General features: G+C 43.3%; 3 protein-coding genes across 3 annotated transcripts; 1 reads left to right on the top strand and 2 right to left on the bottom strand.

Annotated features, from left to right (window-relative positions):
* The first annotated feature begins 5,219 nt into the window (after positions 1–5,219).
* LOC108920208 (ATP synthase subunit beta, mitochondrial) lies at positions 5,220–9,549 on the top strand. The gene is made up of 10 exons (XM_018728805.2): positions 5,220–5,369; positions 6,432–6,614; positions 6,724–6,898; positions 7,372–7,493; positions 7,609–7,793; positions 7,875–8,033; positions 8,409–8,531; positions 8,625–8,837; positions 8,986–9,187; positions 9,301–9,549. The coding sequence occupies exons 1-10, from the start codon at positions 5,264–5,266 to the stop codon at positions 9,396–9,398; spliced, it is 1,566 nt and encodes a 521-aa protein (XP_018584321.1). The 5' UTR covers positions 5,220–5,263; the 3' UTR covers positions 9,399–9,549.
* A 90-nt stretch (positions 9,550–9,639) lies between these two features.
* zgc:172182 (coiled-coil domain-containing protein 89) lies at positions 9,640–11,821 on the bottom strand. The gene is made up of 7 exons (XM_018728806.1): positions 11,643–11,821; positions 10,842–11,314; positions 10,626–10,756; positions 10,348–10,484; positions 10,159–10,235; positions 9,980–10,079; positions 9,640–9,838 (listed from the first exon to the last, which is right to left on the bottom strand). Exons 1-7 carry the CDS (start codon positions 11,700–11,702, stop codon positions 9,755–9,757), a joined length of 1,062 nt encoding a protein of 353 aa, XP_018584322.1. The 5' UTR covers positions 11,703–11,821; the 3' UTR covers positions 9,640–9,754.
* Positions 11,822–13,603: 1,782 nt separating this feature from the next.
* Positions 13,604–16,165, bottom strand: LOC108920249 (retinol dehydrogenase 7-like). The gene is made up of 4 exons (XM_018728866.2): positions 15,811–16,165; positions 14,786–15,044; positions 14,494–14,657; positions 13,604–14,062 (listed from the first exon to the last, which is right to left on the bottom strand). The coding sequence occupies exons 1-4, from the start codon at positions 16,163–16,165 to the stop codon at positions 13,806–13,808; spliced, it is 1,035 nt and encodes a 344-aa protein (XP_018584382.1). The 3' UTR covers positions 13,604–13,805.
* Between the last annotated feature and the right edge of the window lie 435 nt (positions 16,166–16,600).

A 16,600-nucleotide genomic window follows, 5' to 3' on the forward strand; every position in this document is an offset into this window, starting at 1 on the left:
AAGAGGCATTTTCCATGATATACTGGATATACACCACACAGCTTGTTAATGAACATTGGATATTGAGGCTGATGCTTCAAACACCTGGATAAGCTTTGTTGAAAATATAAATATTTACTCATTGCTTTTCAGTGAAATGCATTTTCATGTATCTCCATTTTTTCATTATAGGCTGAGAAACCTTTGAATGATGGCATTAAGGGAATGAGTTGCCGATGGGCTTCAGTCCAGGTTGTGACCTGACTAGTATGAAGGCATAGGCTGGATGGAGATGATTCATGTGCTGACTGGCTGGGGAATCAGGGATGACCCTATGCCAGCTACGTGTGAGGTGATGGGTCTAGAGATAGACAGTCTCGAAGCCTAAAGGCAGACAGCCGTCGAGGACTGACCTGTCATGCAAGAATGCCTCCTTTGAATTATGGCTCGGTAGACTTCACTTGTTCATGGCCAAGAGTGAAAGGAAGGGACTAAAAACCCCATTTTATAGACTGCTGAAATGCACGGTAATTCCACAATGCTTGAAAAAACTGAACAAGGATGCAGGGAGAATGTTTCCTCACAAACTTAATTTCATTTATGGCTCTGTAGGCGGACTTCGGCCCTGGAGTAGAGATCCCGCTCTCCACTGTTAGCAAACAGCTCATTGAGCTTTCACTGTCAGTCTGTTGCCACTGAAGGCAAATTAATTTATGATTAATTTAGAAACAGAAGCAATAATAATTTATCCAATCTATTCCTGTTAAAACTGCATGATGTGTAGGTTATGTAAGGATTTGAAACGGTCAGCCTGAGCTGATGTATCCTATTACTTCCAATATTATTTTAATTGTACTAAATTAGCTAACGGTTAATTAAGTATTTCTGTAAATTAGCTGACATATTTTGCTATTGGCATAGAACAACTGAAGGCTACCATGATATGGTAGTTTCAGTATTATATGCAGTTTTTCATAGACAGAGAAACTTTATTCTTGTCCAGTTCAGCCCCAGTTAATTATATAGGGTTAAAAGAAAAAAAAACTAGCTGCACATGTTTCTCATACGTGGGCTGACATCCCTTCAAAAGGGTTGGAACTTCTTACAGTCCCCAAATATATGCCTGATAAAGGTACATTTTGCTAAAATGGTAAAGTGTGGTCTGTAAATGTTCTGTAAATATTTCTGGAATGGAAATAAATACTGAAAGGTCATTTCCACAGACATAGGAAATTTTATTCAGATTCCAGGATAATCCACACAAGAATACTGTACCCGATTAAGAGTAATTTAATGTGTAAAGTTACTTCAAATAAGTTTATTTACTCCTTTTTAATTAATTCAGAAAGGTGTCTCTGTGAGCAAAATTAAGAGTTTGTGGTAATCCTTTTCGCAGACTTGTCTCCTCTTTCCCTTGTTTAACAAGCAGACAGTTTATGATGCAGTAAATCACCTCATCCTTCACTGCAATAGCTGTGTACTGCAGTAAATGGAGCACCCACCTGGGTATACATTTCCAAAGCATCTGTCTATTGCAAAAACATAAATGCAGATATCTTACTGCAATATTTTTGACGTTTTAAGTACAAAATAACATGAACAAGCATAAATTTAATCCATTAGCAAGTTAACAAGTTAACATGAAGAATGTCCACTTCAAGCATGTTCTTTCTCTAACTTTGTTACAAGTGTTAAGACTTAACAGGCTACAGCATCCAGTTAATAAAAAAGTTGGGACATATAAAATCTTCCAGCCTATTTATCAAACACACACATAGGCTGAAGCCACTTGTCCCGTAGGGGGTCGCGATGAGCAGGCAACGCAGGGCGTAGGACTGGAGGGGGAGGGGACACATCCAGGACAGGATGCCAGTCCACCGCAAGGCTCCCCAAGTAGGACTCGAACCCCAGACCCACCAGAGAGCAGCAACCAGCAAAACCCGCTGCACCACCGCACCCCCTCACATTAATCAAACAAACTTTGTTTTCTCTTAACATGTTTAGGTTCTTATTCTCATGGTCAAGAATTATAATTGTAATCTGGTACATAATCAAAATGACCCTCAAAGATGACCTTCTACATATCAGCAATCCCCACCAAAAAACATGTTTCTACATGACTGCAAACCCAACCTTCGAAAAGAAGGTCCATGTCCTCACCCAAAGGATCTCACTGCATCAGTAGGTGGCAGTAAAGGAATTTCCAGCACATCTATTTCTTATCCTTATTCATCAGTAGAAACTGTATATTATCACATTCTCAGCAGAAGCTGTTGTACTGCACTGATGAACACTGACAACGTAAAACTGCTCGTAAAAAACACTGATAAACATTTGGGCTTTATCATCATCAACTGAGTAGTAATTTTCCATTGAAAACATTACCACGCTGCCGCCAAACAGACGCCATACACAGATACATGTGTTGTTTCATTAATGAGCTCCAAACATACTAGTTTTAAATGTTCTCATTACAATATTATTGAGGATAATGAATGAATACACTGGAAATGATACTTTTGAGCAGATTATATTGATTATGTTTAAGTGTCTAATGCAATGTACAGAGAACCTCAGTTACCTCATAACTTCGAAAAGAGAAAAAAACCTAATCATGACCCAGTAGCCAGAATTTATCTATTTCTGACAAAACTGAAAACCTTGTATTTCAGAAATAGAAAAATGCACAGAATTTGAGTGAAAAGAAGTTGAAGTCTCACCTTGAGCTCCAAGTGCAGGGCAGGTTCAGGCCAAGGCCAAAGCCAATGAACACACCCACATGGTGCTAAGTATAGCTTGCATCCACACAGGTGTGCACCATAGTAAAAGAGAACCAGACTCCCAAGATGATGATTGCACTGCTGTGAATATTTCGGCTTCTTTTACAGCCAAGTACCTCCATGTTATGCTGATTGACGGCCTCACCATCCCAGGTGACTGTTTTGGCACCCTGGAAAAATCTACATAAAAATGGCTCAAAATGTCTTCCTTTGGAAAAGGAAACCATAAACATTTTTGGCACAGGAATGAAATGAGTGTCTGGGGTAATTCTTTTTGCCAGTTTTCCTAGTTAAGCAGTACATGATTATTTTCTAAAAAAACACGATTCATAGAGGCAGTTAGTAGCATAGCTGTTCTCTTCAGCTCTAAACATTGCAGGTTTGAGTCCTAGCTCCTGTCGTAGCCTCGAGCACAACTGCTCCAGTAAAAATTACTCTGGTATTTCCATGGGTACATAATATTAAGACACTTAACATTGTAAGTTCCCACAGAGGAAAGTGTCTGTTAAATGAATAAGTACACTGCTTATGAACAGTATGTGACATTTACAGAGTATAATGTGCAAAATTTTTGTTTGTGACTTTAGTGTACGTGAGAATTTATGTTCTTAATTCATTTGAATTTCTCCACCTATAGACATCAGGGCTCTCTGGCAGTGAATAAGGCAGCATTATGATAAAGATACAGTGACCGTATTAAAATCCAGCTGAGTAAAAGAACCAAGTTTTTATTCCTTATATGGAAAAATAAACTTTTGTGTTGTTCTTGTAGAAGAAATTGAGCTGAACACACAATGATCTATCTATCTCATCTGATGCCCTGTATTTCATGTATACCTGCCTGAATAGGGCTGTATCAGAATCAGAATCAGAATCAGAATGAGCTTTATTGCCAAGTATGTTCACACATGCAAGGAATTTGACTTGGTGACAGAAACTTCCACAGCACAGACAGAATGACAGTGACAAGACAGATGAGAAGACAGAATATGTGAATGAAGGATAAAAAACATAAAAATATAAAGTACCCAATATACAAAAATAGTCACTAGACATTGTATGTATGTACAGGTATGTTCTATACAAATGCAAGGGAGTATGAGTAAGAGGTATGATGTGATAAATAGATATAATTATAAATATAAATAGCGTTGTGTATTGCACTGGTTTTCTCTCTAGGGAGGATTTAGCTGTTCATGAAGTAGATGGCCTGAGGAAAGAAACTTTTCTTGTGCCTGGCTGTCCTGGTGCTCAGTGCTCTGTAGCGCCGGCCAGATGGCAAAGGTTCGAAGAGGAAGTGGCCTGGATGTGAGGAGTCTACAATGATTTTGCTAGCCCTTTTACTGACTCTGGACGAGTACAGTTTTTGGAGAGCTGGGGGGGGGGATGTGCCGATGATTCTTCCAGCAGTCCGAACTATCTGCTGTAATCTTCTGATGTCTGATTTCGTAGCTGAGCCGAACCAGACAGTTATAGAAGTGCAGAGGACAGACTCGATGACTGCAGAGTAGAATTGCATCAGTAGCTCCTGTGGCAGGTTGAACTTCCTCAGCTGGCGAAGGAAGTACAACCTCTGCTGGGCCTTCTTCACAATGGAGTCTATTGTATGTCAACCACTGATTTATTAATGAATCACCAAGTTGTTGACAGTTCAGTAAAGTTCTTACAGGAAGACTGTTTACTATGTAAAGGGGAAACGTGTAGTTCTTTACTTCGGCGAGACTAACTAAATCGGACCTGAGCAAAGAAAGGAAGTCGCTTGTTGGCGGAATGACGAACTAATTTAGCGACAGGATACAAGGTCCAGGTTGTTATTGTTGATTAAAATCCCATCTTGTCGTTTTTCACTCGCAGCCACCAGGTGTTATGAGCTACTAGGTGAGGAATGTCCATTAAATCCTATCCATGTGGCTAATGTTGCAGTTACCGTACAAGACGTGTGTGGTGTGTTTGTAGGAGATGCGTCACCCCCTTGTGGCCCACACACACTCTTCTACGTTTCATTATTTTCTGCCAGAAAGTTGCCCAGAACGTTAACCAGACCAGCTGTCGACGTTTCTTTTTTCATTTTTAATCTGAGCAAAAAAAAAAAATTACTAGTTTAAAGAGTTAATTATCTATAACCGTTAGTCGTCTTCTCCTCAGAATGACAAAAACGTCGTGCATGGCACACTGATTATGTGGATGCCCCTGCTGTACTGGAGGTACACAGCATCAAACTCATAGGAATTATTCCTTGAATGGCAAAAGTTGCGACGAGACTCCTCAGTTATGTAGATAAAAAAATGCACTTTTGTAAACACCTTCTTTGTGCTAAATTAACAGCAATACTGAACTCTGTACTGCGACAACGACAGATTACGCAGCACGGCAGCGCGTGCTCATCGTCGCACATGCTCAGTAAGGTAACGTGCGACGTTGCCGCGCAGGCGCACATCCGACGTTGGGCAAAGGAATAAACGAACAGGCTCCTCCGTCCCTTTCCACCTTCAGCCATTTTGACCATGTTGGGTGCTGTGGGACGCTGCTGTACCGGGGCTTTGCAGGCTCTGAAGCCTGTTGGGAACCCACTGAAAATCTTCAGTGGGGCCCCAGCGGCCCTGTATTCGCGTAAGTTGTCCGGTGGTTTAAAAAGAAGTAAAAATGCCAGTATTATTGTTTTCTAGGCGGCTAGTTCGCTAGCTCACTAAAATGGGAGCGCTGACTGAGTGCGGCACGCCGGCTGAGCCTCTTTCAGCGGGCAGCCGCACGTTCACGGCTAGTTTTTGCTTCTTTGTAAATTAAACTTGATTAATTGAGGTTTCTCAGGTTAATTTCGAATGTCTTGAATTCGATTAGTGTTTTAATGTATTAACTTGTGAAAAACGACGGATGACCTTGCTTTCGTCACGTCCCCGCGGCGGGTTAGGCTAGCTCTCCTAGCAGCGGAGCGCAGCAGGCCCCGAGCTGCGCTTCGTCAGTTTTCACCAGTTATATTTAATAGTGTGCGCTCTCTGAACTCTTTTTGTGTGTGTCAGGATTTCTCTCTGTGCGCTTCTGCGTGTGGCAGGAGGTGGTAAGACTCTTACTTTCGTCTGCCAGGGCAGGTTGCTGTGTCTGTCTGTGTGTGTGAGACTGGATCTCCTCCACTTGACATTGATTCATTCATTGCCTGCCTCCTCCTGCCTGGCGGCCCCCCGCTGCCCTGCAGCAAAAAGTAAAATCTGTCACTTCGCTTCACGTCCTAACGGGCAGCAATTATCCATTTCATGCATATTGGCTTCGTCTACTCAGCAGGTCTTTGCTTCAAATGAATAGAGCAAAGCTAAGAAAACTGCACTTGCTGAAAGTACATGACATGATTCGTTAGCTGATGTTTTTCTCCAAAGTGACTTACAGTGTTAAGGTCACAGTTGTTATGCTTACAGTCATTTATACAGCTGGGTAATTTTACCAGAGCAATTTAGGGTAAGTACCTTGCTCAACGGTACTACAGCCAGAGGTGGGGATTAATCGAACCTGCGACTTTTTGGGTCCGTAGCAGTAGCTCTAACCGCTACGCTACCAGCTGTCCTACATGACGTGAGAGGTGAAGCTAAATTTGTAGTGTTGCAGGAGTGGTACGCAGCAGATCTCATTCATTGTAAATATGAAGTGTTTCACCTCAATGCCCCTGGTGCTTCACTGTCACAGGCAGGAACTATGCCGCTGCCCCGGCGCCGTCGGCCAAGCCTGCTGCCGCCAACGGCCGTATCGTAGCTGTCATCGGTGCCGTTGTCGATGTCCAGTTTGACGAGGGCCTGCCCCCAATCCTCAATGCGCTGGAAGTCGCTGGCCGTGAGACCAGGCTGGTGCTTGAGGTTGCGCAGCATTTGGGTAATTGTTTACACATGTCACCATTTTCTTAATTCCATGCTACTGTATATTTCTTGTTCATCTCCCCAGAGGTGCTGCAGAAGAATTTTACATGTGTGCTTTGCTTTAGGGGAGAACACAGTGCGCACTATTGCCATGGATGGAACTGAGGGTCTTGTCCGTGGGCAAAAGGTTATTGACACCGGGGCTCCCATCAGAATCCCTGTGGGTCCAGAAACCCTGGGCAGGATCATGAATGTCATTGGGGAGCCAATTGATGAGAGGGGTCCCATCACCACCAAACAGTGAGTGCAAAGAAATAAGTACAGTTTAAATATGACGCTTTAGTTTGGTGTTTTTTCAAATCACCTTGGTTATAGGCTTTGTTTCATGGATTAGTAAGACTTGAGTTTTAAATGCAGTATTGTAGTCGTAACTTTTTCTGGAACAATGAAATCATGGATACAATTCTTTTTATGCAAATAGAGCATGTGTTGGAATATTATGTTGGATTTTGGTGGATACATACGGCCTATTTCTCATAAAATAGTTCAGCAAAACATTTAGGGATTTATTGTCTTTGAAAAATTTACTATCCTGTTAAATGGGACATTTAAATTTCAATAGTATCAAGCACAGTACTCTTTGTATTTCACTGTGTGTAAATGGCTGGTTGTAACTTTCTGTTCAGTAGGTGATGTATAGCAGTAAATAATGAAGTAGTATGATGATTTTCAGGTCACGCTGACATGTATTACACGGGATATTCATTTTGCAGAACGGCTCCCATCCATGCTGAAGCTCCTGAATTCACAGACATGAGTGTGGAGCAAGAAATTCTGGTCACTGGCATCAAGGTGGTAGACCTGCTTGCTCCCTATGCCAAGGGTGGCAAAATTGGTATGTGAAATCTTTCGGTGAGGAGCAGAACTATAGTTATAAGATCGTACTAAGATATAGTCTGAGAAGATTCTCATTGTGTGGCCGTTTCAGCTAGTAAGTTTGTTTGTTTTAGGTCTCTTTGGTGGAGCTGGTGTGGGCAAAACAGTGCTGATCATGGAGCTAATCAACAATGTGGCCAAGGCTCATGGTGGTTACTCCGTGTTTGCTGGAGTGGGGGAGCGCACCCGTGAGGGAAATGACTTGTACCATGAAATGATCGAGTCCGGTGTCATCAACCTGAAGGACAGTACTTCCAAGGTGAGGTCCAGCTGCACATCGTTCCTGTTTGAAGCATTTGTGTAATTGTACTTGGGATTCTGATATATTTGCACTATATAGGTAGCTCTGGTGTATGGGCAGATGAATGAGCCCCCAGGTGCCCGTGCCCGAGTTGCCCTGACTGGCCTCACAGTTGCTGAGTATTTCCGTGACCAGGAGGGGCAGGATGTGCTGCTTTTCATCGATAATATCTTCAGATTCACCCAGGCTGGATCAGAGGTTGGTGTAGAGTTCTGTGGCAATTGTATAAGCCTACAGCTGTCATGTTTATAGTGTTCCACTAATTTAACCTAAATTTTCTGCTAACGCATGGTTTGGTACCGCAGTTTATGATATTCTCTCAGTTTTAAGCACCAGTCTGAATTCACTAATCTGTTGTCATAAGTCTGTTACTTTGGCCAGTCGTTTGAATGTTCAGGACAGCATGTATACGTGCTTTTCAGCAGCACTAGCATGTGAATTGTACTTACTTAGGTGTGTAAACCCCCATTTGACATCTAGGAGTGCCAGCTGGATTGCTCAGTTTCATTTGTACCTGTTAAATAATATGCAAAAGGTAAATTGATTTTGCTGTGTTCCCTCTCCACCACTCAGGTATCTGCCCTGTTAGGTCGTATTCCCTCTGCTGTGGGTTACCAGCCCACCTTGGCCACTGACATGGGTACCATGCAGGAAAGAATTACCACCACCAAAAAAGGTTCCATCACTTCAGTACAGGTAAGTGACGCTGAGGGTTTTTTTTTTTTTTTTTTTAAAGTGCATTACAGTTCTAATTAACCATATTAAATTGATGCATGTCCTCTACTCAAGGCCATCTATGTGCCTGCTGATGACTTAACTGATCCTGCTCCGGCCACCACCTTCGCCCACTTGGATGCCACAACGGTATTGTCTCGTGCTATTGCTGAACTGGGCATCTACCCTGCTGTGGATCCTCTTGACTCCACTTCTCGTATCATGGACCCCAACATTGTTGGAGCTGAGCACTATGATGTTGCACGTGGTGTGCAGAAGATCCTCCAGGTATGTGAGACATCTTTACCATAATTCTGTGCTGTTTGTGACCCAGAGTAAGTTAATGGTGCAGATTTTTGTATTTGCCTCTCGTTGGTCACTCCACATTTTTTTTTTTTTTTTTTTTTTTTTTTTTGTTGCTTTAAATCTCTTTCAGGACTACAAGTCCCTACAGGATATCATTGCTATCTTGGGTATGGATGAGTTGTCTGAGGAAGATAAGCTGACTGTGGCCCGGGCCCGCAAGATCCAGCGTTTTCTCTCTCAGCCCTTCCAGGTAGCTGAAGTTTTCACTGGTCACCTTGGCAAACTTGTGCCCCTTAAGGATACCATCAAAGGATTCAAAAGCATTCTTGGAGGTGAGTCATGTTTGTTGGGTATATGTCAGCCTGTTTTAAGTTTAGGTGGTGCAGACTACTCATATTTCTGTGATTTTGCTTAAGGTGAATGAATGACTGCCTGCCTTTTCCAGGTGAATATGATGCCCTGCCTGAACAAGCTTTCTACATGGTTGGGCCCATTGAAGAAGTGGTCCAGAAGGCTGAGAAACTGGCAGAAGAACATTCATAATTGGCTTATGTGGAAGGTTGGAATAGTTATGAGGAAGGAGCACTTGGTCTGTAAACTGCAAAACTCAAACGTGTGATGTCCTGTCATCCTGGTTTTATTTAATGTTTCCATTTCAAGGGGGAAGATGAAACAATTAAACTGTCTTGTCATACTGTCTTGTTTTTGTCATTAAATTGTTGTCCTGTGTTCTACCTTTGTTTGTTGATCACAATGTAAAAACTTAGTTTCAGTACTGAAAATTTCTGTATTCACTTATGTTTTTCTGGAGGGGAACATAGGCTCAGGTTACATCAAATTTTATTTAGGCATTAATAGCATATGTATATCTAACACATTCAACAGAAAGCTACCATTAGCTAAATTATATGGCGTAGTTTGGCATTTAATTCTTTTTCCTTTGCAAGGAGATCGGTGCAGTGTTTTTTATAGGCCTCAAAATCCTAAAAAAAGAACAATTGGACACTGTTGAGCATTTTGTTATCAAATGGTTGACCTTTTTAAAATGTGGCAAAGTAGTAGTAATATTGGACTTCATATAGCTTTCAACCAAAAGCACTATGCTCTCTGCTACGTCAACACACCTTCTTGAGCTCATCATATTTTTGTTCAGACTGTTCAAGTGCTTGTCGGAGGTCTTTCACTCTCAAATCTGCATTCACAGCCTTTGCTTCTTTTTCAAACCTTGAAAAAAGAAAAAATTGGTCATATGAAAGTAATTACTTTAAGCTCTCAGTACAATTATGTGCTATTGCCATTTTACCTCTGCTCTGCAGCTACTCTTGCCTCTTCTTCCTCTTGTCTCAGTCTTTCCAGCTTCTTTATTTCTTCCTCTTTATCCTGTAAAATATCTTCAAATTGACCAGTATCCATTGACTGCAGCTTTCTTTGCATCTACACAGGAAATCAAAGTATACATATTTTTACATTTAGTACACCATATGAAAAATACCTCTACTGTTTTTTCTTTGAGAGCTGATAGGTCCTGCAGTTGATTCTTCTCTTTTGTTAAAGCATCCAGCTTCTCTTGCAGCTGTGTCTCTTTCATTATCTCCCTTCCCCGTGATTGCCTAAGCTGTAGGTCCAGTTCTGCGAAAGTCATGAAAGAATGTATAGTGAGGTGGGATGCGGGTTTTACCACAATGCAGCAATGAAAACTATGGACAACAGTATTTGGGGCTTTATGAGGTTCGTTAAAATGTGAAATGTAAAATCCATGTGAAAACTCACCAGTGTACATGTCCACTGCATCCTTCAGCTGTTTTTGAGTGCTTTGCAGTTCATCTTGTAGAGAAGCTTCTTTCGTTTGATGGAGACTCATGAGTTCTTTGAGCTTGACTTGAAATCCAGATGTTTTTTCCCTGCGGCAGCAACGATCAGGTTAAGAGTGTTACCAGCAGGGTGAAAACTATGACCCCCACACCCCGTGGAGATATTTGTGCTTACTGGTACTCCTCCTCCAGATGCTTGTGCTGCTCTGCGAGTTCCTTCAGCTCCTGGGTCAGTTTCAGAACGACGGCTTCCTTCTCCTGCAGCTCCTCGCAGAACAGGCTCTCGTTCTCCTGCCGCAGCCGCTGGTTCTCCTGGGTCAGCTGCGCATTCTGTCTCTTGTACTCCTCCTTGAAGTCGATCAGCATCTGGTGGTTAGCCGCCAGGTCGGCGAACCTCTGCTCCAGCTGCGAGGAGCGCTTCCTCTCGTCCTCCAGCTCCTTCTGCACCTCCTGCTGCAGCTCCTCCAGCTCGCAGTTGATGCGCTCCAGAGCCTGGCAGCGCTGCAGCATCTCGTCCGCCCTGCGCTTCAGGATACAGATGAGACTCGACTGCTCGTCGATCCTGGAGCGCAGCGCCGCCGTCTCCGACTTGTCCTCCTCGGACAGACTTCGGAGCTTCTCCAGTGCGACGTGGACGTCATCCATGTCCTAAGGAAGTGCAGATATCGATAAAACGTTAAGTTTCCACGCACGCCTAAACACTAGTGTAACGTGTTGTGACATACTAGAGCCTGGCCAGTCCCGCGGCTCCGCGATAATATTGATCACGTTCCGTTATGACATTCATTCTGCAAACAGCTGCAAAAGGCGGCTTGGAAGACAACCGCTACACTTATTCATTCAGTCACCACAACGTGTCGCGTCGAATCCACGACCGCCATACGTCCAGCCTCCTTTTAAGTGAAGACCAGGGGGCGGAAGGGCGTGGGGCACGCGGAGCAGCGGCCGCTGGGGCTGAGAACGCCGCGCGCCTCACCTGCTTCGTGTCCTTGATCATCTTCTTGAGGTCCTTCGGGTTTCTGTGCGGCGATGTCATTCTGAGGTGCGCGTTAATCTCCGACTACAGAAGAACGGCCCCAACCACCATTGTTCGCTGTTATGTTGATAGTGACGCCCCGCTCGCAGCGTCCACGGCTGGCATACAAAGTTTCAACTGTTGCCAATAGCAACCGTCGTACAGAAGCCTCGCCGGGACAATCTTAGCGGTCGTTCGGTGACGTCAGGTTTCTATGGTGAGGAGCGTGTCCTCCTCACTCGCATTAATGTTTGAAATACAGAACTGTTCTTAATTATAATAACGTCGGAGCTACTAAAACACACCACGAAACACGCTAAAATGCTGTTTACCTATTTAAACTTAGTTCGCACCCAATTCCTCTACTACATATAATATATATTCCTATATTCTATCATATATTCCTATACTATATATTCCCGCAACTGGTCCTGCTGTGATCTGTAGGAATGTAAAGTTGCTTTTTAGCTTCATACTCTGCAACAAACATAATTTACAAGTCAGTGTGTGTTTGGTACTCATTCAAAAAAATAAAGTAAAAAAATAGCAGTACACTGTCTGTAAATTACAAAGGTTCTAGGTTTTTTGGGTGGTATTTAAGACACAACAGATATTCACTCTGTACCCACTAAAACTTTTAGTAAAAGCTCATGCATTTAAGTCAGTGAGACAAATAATGTTTACTCTCATATAATTTATATGACTTACATAGAACTGTGCAATTGTGTTATTTTGTCTTCTCCATAATGCTACATTTTCCACATGTATCACAGGATAATGCTGAAAATCAGCACTCACTTTTTTTAGCACTCAATTTGTTTTTGGACATTTCAAAAGAAAATTCTCACTTACTATGGAGAATCTCTTATCCCAAAGTAGGGTCGTGGTGGTCCAGAGCCTATTCTGGATATAAGGCAGGGTACACCCTGGACATGGCATCAGTCAATTGCAGTTACATGCATTCACTCATGAATTCAAAGAATCAGGGAAATTTAGTCACCAATACACTTGAAACACATGTCTTTGGACTATGGGAGCAAACGAGAGAGTCTGCAAGGAAGCCCAGAACTGGCATTTTATACTAGTCCAATTCCATCCGGACATTTTCAGCGTCAACTCAGTATTCTTTCCAGCTGTGACCCAGCAAACAATATACACCTCCAAGAAAAAGGATGATGTCAGCTGATGTTTTCATAACTCTTATCGCAAATCTTTGTGCCATAAATGGGACACCATGTTTCATAGTATACAAGCTGTAGGAAAGTAATGCGTTTTTTTATAAACACCTGAATACTGCTACAAAGGCTTTCTCACAGTAAAGAATTCATATGACCTCCAAACAACTGGCAAGCTGCTAAAGATGTAATACAGTTAACAGCATGACAAAATATAGCTCAGAACTGCAAGAATTCACACCTCCTTCCCCTGTAATGACAGTTTCCAGTTCTGGATAAACACTACTTGTTTATTCAGGACAGTTTGAAAATAAGATAAACACCAAGGGATTACAAATCTGAGAAATTCAGATAAAATAAATGTTATCTTCAAAATAATACATGTACTTTAAAATCTTAAGACAGATGTATGAACAATGTATTGTCATAAAAGTACATTGTATGTACCGATCCAAAATGAAAGGACCCATTTTTTTAGAAATTAAAACATGCTCTTTTTATTGGGTCAAAAAAACATATCCATCTATAGTTCATTATTAGATTAAACATCCTTTAGCGATCAGGATCTGCATTCCACATCCCTACTGCAATTATTTCAGTTTTTAGGGCAACTTTGATCAGCCTATTTAAATATACTAGTCCAATTCCACTCTGACATTTTCAGTGTGAACTCATGCTCAGTGTTCTTTATAGAAGTGACTCAACAAACAAAACACACCTCCAAGAAGAAGGATGATGGCTGTTGATGTCTTCATAGATTTTACATCATATGCTCTTGGGCTGTGGTTGCTTTCCAGATGCAGACCTTCAGAAGTACTTGTTGTATACTTTTCATATCTCATCATTTCTACTAGTGGACAGGCTGTACTAGGCAAGAAATGTTAGTCCCTGCTAAGGGTTTGGGACTTGATTAGACATATTTGTTTTACTCAGTACAAGAATCCTTTGTTTATGTGCTTGACACATCCACCTGGCTTGGACCCACCACTCGGGTGTCTTTGGGAACTGGAAACAGAGCACAGATGACAAAGTCCGTTATAAATGTTGGACAGTAGGACAAGGGGAGCCAGACAAGCTTGGCATCCCAGCCTGCCCCATAACGGGTCCTGGGGTATCGTGATGTCAGGGCGTGCTCCATACACCAGGTTACTTTGGAAATGTCCTTGCTGCACAGGATGCTCATAGCAAAACTCTGGGCTTTCACATCTAGGATAGCAAGGGAGAAGATTTTTGATGAGTGACCATAATTTCAGCCTTATCTTCTTCAAATATTAAAATGGAGCAAGTATGTGTAAGAACTGAAACCAGAATGGTAAACAGATATAACGGTCATGTATTTGCGAAACCACTTTAACTATATTGATTTTGCAGGTAAACAAAGGATAGGGGGGCGCAGCAGGCTTGGCCAGTACCCACTGTATGGCGGGGCTGGGGTCTGAACCCTGCTTGGGGTGCCTTGTGATGGACTGATGTACCGTCCAGGGTGTGACCCCTCCCCCTTAGCCTTTCCGGCTAGGCTTCGGCTTGCCGTGACCCCACTCGGGACAAGCAGTTGTAGACACTGGTTGGTTGATGCAAAGGCCTGAACATTTTGCAGTGTAACTTGCCAAGAACTTCTGCGTGCCTGTGTCACTCACAGTTCTCCAGATACTTGTCTCCATATGAGTCCTTGATGTCTTGAGGCAGCCGGTTCCATAACCTCAGCAGGTCTGCCTCTATGAGGTCCACATTGGTCACGGCTGTCTTGAAGAATCCTGGTTCAATGACGCTGACTTTCACACCAAAGGCACGCATGTCCCTCCTGATCACAGCAAAGAACACAGCAAACACAATTCATTCTTCTACTTCAGAAAACAGTGCTGTTTTACAAATGATTGTATTTGAGAGGTATGTGTGAGGTGAACTGGGGATGGAACAGTATAGCAGAACCTCAGACTGTCCGAGAAGGACTCCACACCCCACTTGGACAGAGCGTATCCTCCTCCAGTGAGGGCCACCCTGCCCATGACACTGGCCACGTTGACAATCCTGCCTCGGGCCCTCTTCACCAGTGGGAGCAGCCTGAGAGTAATGTCAATCATCCCAATAAGGTTCACATCTAGAACCTTCTTGAAGTCCTCCACTTGCATCCATTCTGTGGGTCCAATTGGAATGGACCTTCCAGCATTATTCACCAGTCCCCAAAGGCCTGGGAAAGCACACATCTTAGATGGAGATCAAGTGCAATTGTAATATTTACACATATTTATTTAGCAGACACTTTTTTCCAAAGCGACTTCCAATGAACTCTATGTAGTGTTATCAGCCTTATTCACCTTATTCACCGTGGTGACTTACACTGTTAGATACACTACTTACACTGGGTCACTCATGCATACATCAGTGGAACACTCACGCTCTCTTTGTCACTCACACACTATGGGTGAAGCTGAACAGCATGTCTTTGGACTGTGGGAGGAAACCAGAGCACTCAGATAAAACCCACGCAGACACAGAGAAAACACGCAAACTCCACACAGACTGGGGGATCGAGCCCACGTCCTCTCGCACCACCCAGCCGCTGTGAGACAGCAGTGCTACTCACTGTGGCACCCATAGCCATAGGGTAATAACTCATCTGTTACCCTCTATAGTAATTATTCCATTCACAGCAATTAGAAAATTGATGTTAAATTATTTAAAACATTATTTTATTTCATTACCGAAGAAAAAAATCCATTCGGGGTCTTAGTTTTACCTCAGACATTATTCAAGTTTGTCTCCTAAAATGCAGACCATAGGAAAGTGCAAGAGCAACACTTCTCAAATTAGATCTAAATAATCTGCACCTTTGGAGAGGAGAAAGTAAAAAGCGCTTACTCTGAAAAGCGCTTTTTCTCCAAAAACGGACTTGTTCACGGCTAAAGCGAGCAGCTGACAGAGGAGAAGCGCAATGCCTCCCGCGGGTCTCTCACCTCGAGCCCCCGTCACGCTCCGCACGAGCTCCACCACGCGGTCGAGGCTCGCGCCGTCCGTCAGGTTGAGCAGGACGGTCCTCAGGTTCGGGGAGGCGGCCGCTTCCAAGTCCGAGCATCCTTTCTCGGTCATACAGGTGGCTATTACCTGGAAACCCCGCCGGTCCAGCTGCCGCGCCACGTGGTTCCCGAAGCCGCTGTCGCAGCCCGTAACCAGGACGCATTTGTCGCGGACTCCGTCGATCTTCAACGCCTCTCTGACGAGGCTGACGAGGCAGAGAGCGGCGACGCAGACGAGCGCGACCAGGACACAGGAGTGCGCGGCGCTCGACCGCCATGCCTGGCACGACGACATAACACAGTTCCACTCCCTTAGACTTTGCGTTTGAGAGCCCTGCCATAGCAGTGGGGAGTCGCGACTATGTTTGTTACGAACGAATTAGTATATATGCTATAGTATAGTACCATTTACCCCATTTCAGTAAACCTCTCCAGAAGCCGCTTCAGACGCGCAGTTACGAAGCGGGGAAACGGAGTTACTTACCAGATTATGTCATCTGTTATGACGTTTAGTTCCTCTCATTTTATCGTGTGTGTGTGTGTGTGTGTGTGTGTGTGTGTGTGTCATCGCATCGTACACTCGTTTCAGTTGTTTCACTGCACAGTTTTTATCTTCTTTATTTCTGAGATGTATCCCCCATGTGTACTCTGAAAAAGAGCGCTTCTCTCAGTCTAAGTACTGCTGGTGATCGACAGGTGTGTGTGTGTGTGTGTGTGTGTGTGTGTGTGT

Source organism: Scleropages formosus, chromosome 21 (genome assembly GCF_900964775.1).
Source record: "Scleropages formosus chromosome 21, fSclFor1.1, whole genome shotgun sequence".
Classification (NCBI taxonomy): Eukaryota; Metazoa; Chordata; class Actinopteri; order Osteoglossiformes; family Osteoglossidae; genus Scleropages; species Scleropages formosus.

Bases quoted from the DNA above. Each gene is read 5' to 3' on its own strand.
- LOC108920208 (XM_018728805.2), top strand. From the start codon at position 5,264: ATGTTGGGTGCTGTGGGACGCTGCTGTACCGGGGCTTTGCAGGCTCTG. The intron at 6,615-6,723 runs GTAATTGTTTAC...GCTTTGCTTTAG, and splicing joins TGAGGTTGCGCAGCATTTGG to GGGAGAACACAGTGCGCACT. The intron at 6,899-7,371 runs GTGAGTGCAAAG...TTCATTTTGCAG, and splicing joins GGTCCCATCACCACCAAACA to AACGGCTCCCATCCATGCTG.
- zgc:172182 (XM_018728806.1), bottom strand. From the start codon at position 11,702: ATGACATCGCCGCACAGAAACCCGAAGGACCTCAAGAAGATGATCAAG. The intron at 10,236-10,347 runs GTATTTTTCATA...GATATTTTACAG, and splicing joins TCAAAGAAAAAACAGTAGAG to GATAAAGAGGAAGAAATAAA. The intron at 9,839-9,979 runs GTGTGTTGACGT...TTCTTTTTTTAG, and splicing joins AATATGATGAGCTCAAGAAG to GATTTTGAGGCCTATAAAAA.
- LOC108920249 (XM_018728866.2), bottom strand. From the start codon at position 16,165: ATGTCGTCGTGCCAGGCATGGCGGTCGAGCGCCGCGCACTCCTGTGTC. The intron at 15,045-15,810 runs GTGAGAGACCCG...GTGCTTTCCCAG, and splicing joins GAGCGTGACGGGGGCTCGAG to GCCTTTGGGGACTGGTGAAT. The intron at 14,063-14,493 runs GTGAGTGACACA...TTGCTATCCTAG, and splicing joins AGACAAGTATCTGGAGAACT to ATGTGAAAGCCCAGAGTTTT.